The sequence below is a fragment of the Vipera ursinii genome (genome assembly GCF_947247035.1).
Source record: "Vipera ursinii genome assembly, chromosome: 1".
NCBI classification, from domain to species: Eukaryota; Metazoa; Chordata; class Lepidosauria; order Squamata; family Viperidae; genus Vipera; species Vipera ursinii.
Window position 1 is genome coordinate 42,315,021 of NC_139512.1, and position 9,812 is coordinate 42,324,832.

A 9,812-nucleotide genomic window follows, 5' to 3' on the forward strand; every position below is an offset into this window, starting at 1 on the left:
ACTATTAATTTTTTCAGATAAATTGTTATTGTACCTAGGTATGTTCAAATATCATATGTCAAATAAGTAAGAAAGTATTTAGAAGAAAATAGCAACTTTCTTGAACGTTTAGTGTAATTTATATAACAAATTATCTATAGGGCCTGACTTTTGATATAGTACATGCACACACACAGACAAAATAATACAAAGAAAGAGAACAAAATACATTTCTGTTGATCCTGTTTGTTTCCAAACATTAATAAATTATTTAAATAAACTTAATACTTACAAAAAATGTGGAAAGTAAAATTGTATGGAAATATTTTCTATCCCACAAAGAACCTCACTATATGAATTAGCATTGCTTTGAGCTCTATATCTCCAACAACAAATTGAACCCTAATATATTTTTTTTCCTAAAAGTACATATAGCTATCCAGAAGATGCAAAATAATATTTTGTTGTGGGAATTATTTATTTATTGCATGTGTACATTGCTAATTCAGCAAAATGACTCAGAAGATTTGTCAATAAAACCCACAAAAAGATTACGGTAGAATAAATATTTTAATCCCAAGTTTGATCAACATTTTACTTATCAGAGAGAAGCCAGTTGGGTCCAGTCTGATGAAAGGGTGTGATAGCCAGTATAAATTCAACCCCTTTCTTAATTCTGGATAGAAATATTCTAGTATTTAGCAATGTAGGCCTGCCTTTTTCATCCTAACTATTAAAGTCTTGTTATATTCAGTGTCTAATAACACTATATAAAAAGTGAAATAAAAATCCCTCTTTTATTTTCAGAGAGGAATAAAACATTCTAATCCATGTTAAATGATCTTGAAGGGAAAGAAAGGAAAACTTAAATATCAGCATTGCCAGTAACTTTTAGGCTTTGGCTGTACCCAATGAAATAATTATAGGAGGATCTACTTTTGCATTATTTAAACTACACGGTTTACTAATTTCAAAATATTAACCTTTTATCTAGAGCAGCGAAATGCTGTTTAATCAGGATATATCAACTTCTTTCTACGGTTAGTTAGCAAATAACCCAAAAAATATCAACTTCTCATTTGTTGGAACTCAGAGTATGTTATAAGATGCTTACTTGCTCATTGGGGTTTCATTTTTGGAGCTAAACCGCCAGAACAAATTTTGTGGGTTCTTCTAAAACTCAGGAAGGTGGGATAGAAGAATCATTTTGATGGTGGAATCTAATTTGACTCCTGCAGTGATTCACTTAACAAGTGTGGCAAGAAAGGTTGTAAAATTACAATATATTATCATTACCATATATCAGTTGAATTACAATATATCAGTTGAAAGAATTTTCAGAGCTGTATTTGTATTTTAATTGAATAGTAAATCTGTTCAACTAATTATTTCTCTTCTACATTTAGAAATACATTTTTCTAAAAATTATATTTGTTTTTAGCTCCACACGTTTCTAGTAATGGAACTACTGAAAGGGGGAGAATTACTTGAACGCATCCAGAAAAAGAAGTACTTCAGTGAAACTGAAGCTAGTTATATCATGCACAGATTAGTTTCTGCAGTGAGCCATATGCATGATGTGGGAGTACTACACAGAGATTTAAAACCCGAGGTATGAATTTAGGAACTGTGTGAAGCTTACAAAGTCTGACCATTCTCACCTTTCTTATTAATTCTTTTATTCTCCTTTACTTTGTCAATTTGTTATAGCTGTATTTTTAATAATTGATATAAATAAAAACATAATAAAATATTTATAAAAACCTTAAGATAAGGACAAGTTATCTATCAATAGTAAGGTAATATTTTCTCATAAGAGATACATAACCTGTGAGTTATGAGAGGTGTCATTTTAGTCAATTGCCTACTCTTCTGTCCTATAATACAGGTAGTCCTCGACTTACAACAGTTCATTTAGTGACCGTTCAGAGTTACAATGGCACTGAAAAAAGTGACCCTTATGACCGTTTTTCACGCTTATGACTTTTGCAGCATGATCAAAATTCAGACGCTTGGCAACTGACTCATATTTATGATGGGTTGCAGTGTCTGGCGATCATGGAATGAAGACGCCACATTCACTTAACAACCATGTCACTAACTTAACTGCAGTGATTCACTTAACTGTGGCAAGAAAGGTTGTAAAATGGAGCAAAATGCACTTAATAAGAGAAATTTTGATCGTAAGTTGAGGACTACCTATATAGCCTTCTTTGTATTTGTATTAGTTTTATTTGTTAAATTGAGTGTCTATTATACGTGCATTGTTTTCCAGCTTAATGTTAGAACTACACAACTTATGTTCTAAGTTAGTAAATTCCACTTCACTGGAATTGTGGGAAGGTATGGCTGAAGAGGAGAAATTGAAACACCATTCTGCTAATGGAAAATTTCTGTACATAGAAGAAAATTATTTGAAATCATCCTATAAGAAAAGCTATGCTTAGGCAAGGATTTATTATGGGTGCAGAGAGTAAGGAAGATGATCTTGACAGCAATATATAAGAGCTCGTGTTGTTATTAATTTTTTAACCTGCCCTTTTCCCCATTATCTAGTGAAAGAGGCTGAGTCTAGAGAAATGAGATAACATTAGGAAGAAAGGGAAGGAGATATAGCCCAGGCTTGTTATTAAAGCCAATCTCAATAAAAGTAGTTTTAGCCTTCCTGTGGAGTTTATTTCCTGGTCTGCTCCGTAATGCTGAAGGGCTAACAAATTAAATTGAAATAGAAGATACTGCTTTGAATTTATAGATCTCAGTTGTTCTTAAGAAGCTGTTAAATAAGTCCAATAATTTTGTATGATTTTTTTCTGTGCTTATTTGCATAGACAGTGTCTTCTACTCATTAAAGCAGATTTTTTCAGCCTTCCGTATAAGCATGAAAAAAACCTGATGCTGCTTTAAGAGTCGTATTAACTTTTGATGAGTGTATTTTTAAACCTGTATTTGTTCCTGTGAAAATCTGAAAAAATTACTAGCTTGTTTAGTGAGTACTTGAGAGGTGAGGTCTGAGGCACTTTATTAAATCATTTTTTAAGCATGCCCTGCCCTACTTTTCACTAGACCGGTAGTCCTGATTTGACAATGGAAATTGGGACTGGGAGCTCCATCACTAAGAGATGTAGTTGGAAAGTGCAGTGTCAAATGGCCACATGACTTATGATGGCATTTGCAGCAGTTTCAGTTGCTGTTGTTAGGTGAATCCCACATGGCCCTGGCATCCTGTGATCTTATTATCGCCATTTCTGACTCCTTGCTGGCTTCCTGGTTGATTTTGCTTAATGGAAGCTGGCAGTGAAGATTGCAAATGGCAAACACAGGACAACAGAGCACTGTGCCCAAATGATGATCATGTGATGCTGCAATGATTACAACTATGATGAACAGCCATAAGTCTCCTTGTTTAGTGCCATCATAACTTCAAATGATTGCTGAATGAGTGGTCTTTGAATGATGTATTGCTTTTGTTTTGTTTTTTTATTCTTGATGATTAGGCTTTTAGAGAAAAGATATTCTGAGTGTGTAACATATAACAAGGTATTATCTTTTGTCAATAAAAATCATTTCAGCATTCTTGCTATAATAAGACAATTAACTCTACTTCTCTAATATTTTTTTAGAATTTATTATTCACAGATGAAAGTGATAATTCAGAAATAAAAATAATTGATTTTGGATTTGCCCGATTAAAACCTTCAGACAATCAGCCTCTTAGAACTCCATGTTTTACCCTTCATTATGCTGCTCCAGAGCTCTTAAACTATAATGGTTATGATGAATCCTGTGACCTCTGGAGTTTGGGAGTTATTTTGGTAAGCATATTTGGCATTTTTAAAGAAGTATCCAAGCATGACTGATAACAATATTAATGGAAAAAGTTAATTATATTTGATGTATATAAATGTTCAACATTAATGTTGAGCAGAATATGAAATATTTCATTAGATGTAGCAGAAAAGACTAAGAAAAATGAACTGCAGTTCAACTGGCTAAAATCTACGATCTTTATACAGTAGAAACAAAAACTGTATCCAGCAAAATTATAATTGAAAACAAGGTCAAGTATTATAAAAGTTAACCACCTGTCAGATACAGAAACATTTAGACTAACTGCCTAATAAGTAAGATGCCTGAAAATAATAGAATTAAAGATATTTATCATCATAATAAATTTAGTGGGGATTTTTGCATAGGTTGCTAGGGAAAGTGGGGAAACAATTCTGATTTCACTTGAATTAGATCATAAGACTGGTGATGTATTTTGACCATGATTAATCCTTTAATTCAGTCAAATTTGTAATCAGTGATATAGTCTTATTTACGATTAAATTTGTTTAAGTATACTATCTTTGGGCACAGATCGTTTGGCAATAATTGATAGGAAGCATATTTTGTCCGGATAGTCCATTGTTACAATTATAATAGCAGAGTTGAAGGACTAATGGCATTTTACCTAATCACTTTCAATAGAAGATTAGAGTTTAATAAGATTATACTCTTTCTTGTGAAACAAGTTGACTGAAGCAATTATACTTTGTAACTTATGAAAATGTTACTTTATTTATACTGCAGATAATCCTTGCTTAATGACTGGTTGGTTGCGATTTTCAAAGTTATGACAGACACCCCCACCTCAACAATTTTTTGAAGTTCTGAAACTGTACCCCCTTCATGGTCATGTGATCACATTTTGAGTGCTTGGTAACGCTCTCATTTTAGGGTTGTTTGCAGCATCCTGTGGTCATGTAACCATGATTTCCAGCAAAAGTTGGCCATTGGCTATAACAGATTTGTTTAATGCTTGCCACATTCACTTAATCACTGCAGCCTTCATTTAACGACTACAATGTTTTACCAACCACTGGAAAATAGATTGTAATGATTGCCATAACTTACTATTGTAATTCCTGGCTTAATAACGGTCGTAAGTAGAAGACTACCTCTGTGTAAAAATAAACTTTAAAATGATTAGATGTATAATTTATTATTAATGATATTTATTGTATATCTACACAAATATGATAAATAAGAACTGCATTTATATGTAGTTATTGATTTAAAATATTTCTTTCTCCCCCACCCCTTAAAAGTATACAATGCTTTCAGGACAAATACCCTTTCAGTCTCAAGAAACCAGTATAATATGTACAAATGTTTTGGAAACAATGAAGAAAATTAAAAGAGGGGAATTTTCATTTCAAGGAGATGCTTGGAAAAACGTTTCTCAGGAAGCCAAAGATTTGATACAAGGTATATATTGATCACTGACTTATCTAGTAATTCTTAGGAGTATTAGATAGACATACAGAAACTTTATTTTGTTCATTGACCAATAAAAATACCTTCACTAAAGTGAACAAAGCAAAGTTAATCCATAACATCAGTGACTTCTTTGTAAGTGAACTTACACACAGTGTAGCAAAAGTTTGCTACTTTCAGTGATATAAATTATCCTGGTTATCTAAGAAATAATGCAAATAATTATTGGAAGTGCCCCAGAAATATAAATAATAAAGGGATAATTGGCTAGTGGTAAATGTCCACATAGACATGGCAGTACAAAAGTACATGGGGGTATTAGTAATAACTTTTGGAAATTACTAAAATATTTGCTGAGGATGCTAACACAATCTCTATAAATTAATAACTGAAACTATATTATAATAGATTTCTGTTTCTTTAAAACAGCTTCATATTTTATTTTATCAAGTTTTACTTTTATAGAATCTAATTCAGATCTTCCAGCTTTCAAATTTGTATGTTTAAAAAAGTTTCAAGGTTTGGAGTACATAGACATTTCTAAATTAAAATTAACAAGGTAATTAAACTTAATTAATATAATATTTCATGACCTTTCTGTAAATAAAGTTTCATTGTAATCAATTTACATAAGAGGAATATCAAAGTAGTATACATTTAAATAAAGATTAATAAATTCAGCCATTTAAAAAAATAATTGCCAGTATTTAAGTTAACTGTTTATAAATGAATGTTAAATAAGTAACATTCAATAGATAATGTTTGTTATTTTAAAATATCTAATGCATTCATACTAGGACTTCTCACAGTGGATCCAAATAAGAGGATTAAAATGACCAGTTTGAGACACAATGATTGGCTTCAGGATGGTTGCCAATTGTCATCCAACCCATTAATGACTCCAGACAATTTAGGATCTTCAGGAGCAGCAATACATGTCAAAGCAACTTTTAATGTAAGCTCATACTACCTTTTTTCCCCTAAATGAAACTATATTTCTCATGTCAGCCTATCATTTACTTCAGGAGTATCAAACTCAATTTCATTGAGGGCCGCATCAACACCATGGTTGCCCTTGGGGGGGGTGGCTAGGGTGGGTGTGGGTGTGGCCTACTGGGTGGGCATGCCCAGCTCTACATTGCTTGCGTCAAGGGTGCCTGTGGGGGCCTGGGCAGGAGTGGGGCAGATCTGAGGGTCTCTGGCAGAGGGGGGTGGGACTGGGGCAAGTGCCAAGGCACGATCCCCTGGAGAAGCCTCACTGTGTTCCTCTCAGGCCATGCGACGGGGGGCTGGATCATGGTACAGGCTGCCCGGAGCCCTGGGAAGCAGAGGTCAAATGCCCAGCTCGCCCTGCGAGCTCCCGCGGCACCAAGCCCAGCCCCACTTCCCCAAGAGGACGCACAGCTGCGCTTACTGCCTCCTCAATGCTGCTGTGCTTGCTCTCCTTAGCCAGGTTGCTCATGATGGGTACGAGGGTAACGTCAGAGAGAGGCCCACTCCCTCTCCCTGTGAGAAGACTGGGCTTTGTATCCAAAGCTTCCTTAGTAATAGGATGGGAGACCCCCAGGATAGGCCAGGAGGAGGGGGCAAGGGGATGGTGAAAGGGAGCAGGGCAAGGCTAAGGCAGGACTTCCCTCAGACCCTCCCTCCCTCCCTCTCCTTTCCTTCCTTCCTTCCTTCCTTCCTTCCTTCCTTCCTTCCTTCCTTCCTTCCTTCCTTCCTTCCTTCAGAACAGAGTGGTGAGAAAATATTTGAGATGAAGGAGGGAGAAAAACAGGCAAGAAACGGAGCTGGGGAGGTGTCACCCTTCATTAGGAATGAAGAAATGCACTATCGCCTGGAAGTGGCCAGCAAATGGGGATACCACGAGTAGTGTGAGAGTTACCTGTGCAATGCCGCCCAGCCTTCAGCCTGCCTGGTTTCAGCAGGCAGCGGGGCACTCTCCTTACAGTGCTGAGAGGCTGAGCTGGGCGGTGCAAAGCTGTGAGGAGAGCAACATTTTGGAAATAGTTTGTAATTGCCTTCTTTCTAGAGCTAAGTAACTAGTTTAAAATTGCACAGCTGATTTCATCCCTAGGGCAGGACTAGAACCCATGGTTCTCCAATGGTTTTATATTCAATCCTAGATGCACATAACTCTTAAAAAAACTTGTCTCTTTTGAGAGCCTCCTCTGACATTCTCATGTTTAAGATTCATATTTAGCTAAATTGTAGACCAAAAATTCAAATGTCTCTGAATTGGCTAGGTGTGTTTTGCAGTTGATAACAAAGACTTTGATCAAATCTGTCATTAGTATGCAGCACTCATAATAGGCCAGGCCACACTTGTGGGGAAGCGAGAAAGGAGCTGTCAACCACTACAGAAGGAGGAGCCAGTGATCGGATTGGCTCCTCAGAACTCCTTTCCAGATCAAGGAGAGAACTAGGATCGCCCACAGGTTTGCTCCATACAGTCTGTCAGCTAGAAAGATCATAAAATAACAATCTTCAACCAGTTTGAGGCCTCTAGGAGCTAGAAGAAAATCACCCTGCCTAAGCCATGATTTGGGCCTTCAAGAGATGCGAGGTTTGCCTACTTTAGGAAGTTGCTTACTATTGATTTTCTAGATATTAAGAACCTTCTGAAGAGATAGTTTCATCACAGGAAGAGTTTCTTTCTACAGGATGAGATAAGTTTAAGAATGTTTAAGGATTAAACAGAAAAAAATCAATTTGGGGATAACAGCAGAAGAGGGATTAGAACGTTATTAGAAAATTAAAAGCTAATTTAAAGGGCTAGATGAACTTGAAAGAATACTTTTTGTGGGTGTTTATGAAACAATATAGGAAGATTTTGAAATTAACTGTAAGAAATACTCTTATGGGAAGTTGTGCTGCTTGGAAAAAAAAATATGGTAAGAACAGACTTTGAAGGTTGACCAGAGGGAAACAGAGAAAACTAAGGATTGTTTTTGCTATTCTAAATAGGCTTTTAACAAGTATAAAAGGGAAGGATTTTGCCTCCAGAATGTTGACAAGGCACCTCTTGCAAAAAGAAGAAAGATGAAAAAGACAAGCACAAGCACAGAGACCCGTAGCAGTTCCAGTGAAAGTTCTCATTCTTCTTCCTCTCAATCCTATGGTAAAACTACCCCTACAAAAACACTACAGACAACACATCCTATAGACGGCAATAAGTCAGAGAATATCTTTCAATTCTCTGATTGAAGATCTGTTCTCTTGGATAATAATTGAAATTTCCTGATGCCTGTTCTCTTGAATACAGTAATGAGATATGTTTACAAATTGCCCCTTCTAATATTTTTGTTTCAGTCTGAGGCCAAAATAGGACGTGTTGAAATACCACTGTGTCTGTAACCAGAATCAAAATTCAAAAAACAAAAAAGTGATATAAAATGTTTTATTTTAATATGTGTGCATCTCCAACACTTTTTCAAAGATGTCTATAATCCAATGGCATAATCCTGCACTTAGGAGCCTGGTCTCTTTATTATATTTGGTTTTCTTTGTAATACACACACGGCGGGGAGGCTGAAAAAGACTGAGGCTGTTTTCTATATAAAATATATTTTATTGTGCAAATTTACAAATGTGTGTGTGTGTGTGTGTGTATTTTTTTTAATCCCATTTATATCCCGCCCTTCTCCGAAGACTCAGGGCGGCTTACAATCTAAAGCACAAATCAATGTGCTTAGCAATAGCCTTCATTCTATGTATATGCCTGCTTATTAGGGCTTTCAGCCCCCCCCCCCAGCGGCATTATTACAAAGTCAGCTTATTGCCCCCAACAATCTGGGTCCTCATTTTACCTACCTCGAAAGGTAAAATGAGGTATTAAATCCTCAACAAATATGTGTTTCAATATATTTCATATTTCATATTCAATATATTTCAATATATTTGCCAGAATCAAAAATAACACATTTCCTTATATGCAGAAGCTATTTTTTATGCAAGACATATATACACAAGCCACTTGCTCAGCATATGAAGAAGTAAGTCCCTACATGACATATAAGTAGCAACTTAATTTATGTGATAGTTTGGAGACCATATACAACTTTATTTCTTCCACTTTTTTCTAATGAGATAATAATATTTGGGATTATAAAACTTGACTTGGAGAGAGAGAGACTTTTCAAATATAAAAATAATTCTGTGAGAATTTTATATTCCTTTTATCATGTGGATCAAAAAACCCAAGCTAAGTATGCTATGATATGTAATACATTAAAATTGGCAATTGGGTTGTAGCTTAATATTCAATATATTTTTATTCTGTATCAAGCTTCTGTGTGGTTGATATTATAATTGTATTTGATAAGTAACTGAATGATATTGTGAGTATTTCTTGGAGATGCTGTAATTTGCTGTAGCAATTTCAATAAGAATTATAAGCTTATACTATTTAATCTTGCAAGACATTTTTGTGATATTTTCATGTCTAGACATAATGTATCTGAGTTTGCCTGTTTCACACTGGGTATACTTTAATGCATTTATGCATTGGAAAATTAAGGCGATATTTTGTCAAGCACTGTGCTTCATAACTCTACACTGTTATTTTACTATAG

The 9,812-nt window shown here is 35.2% G+C and overlaps 1 protein-coding gene across 1 annotated transcript in view; it reads left to right on the forward strand.

Annotated features, from left to right (window-relative positions):
• Positions 1–8,739, forward strand: part of RPS6KA5 (ribosomal protein S6 kinase A5) — a 41,594-nt gene extending 32,855 nt beyond the window's left edge. The window contains exons 13-17 of the mRNA XM_083350213.1: positions 1,421–1,591; positions 3,600–3,791; positions 5,070–5,229; positions 6,036–6,193; positions 8,206–8,739. Of these exons, the coding sequence (XP_083206339.1) occupies positions 1,421–1,591; positions 3,600–3,791; positions 5,070–5,229; positions 6,036–6,193; positions 8,206–8,445 (921 nt within the window). The 3' untranslated portion in view covers positions 8,446–8,739. The remainder of the gene's footprint in view (positions 1–1,420; positions 1,592–3,599; positions 3,792–5,069; positions 5,230–6,035; positions 6,194–8,205) is intronic.
• Positions 8,740–9,812: the final 1,073 nt, after the last annotated feature.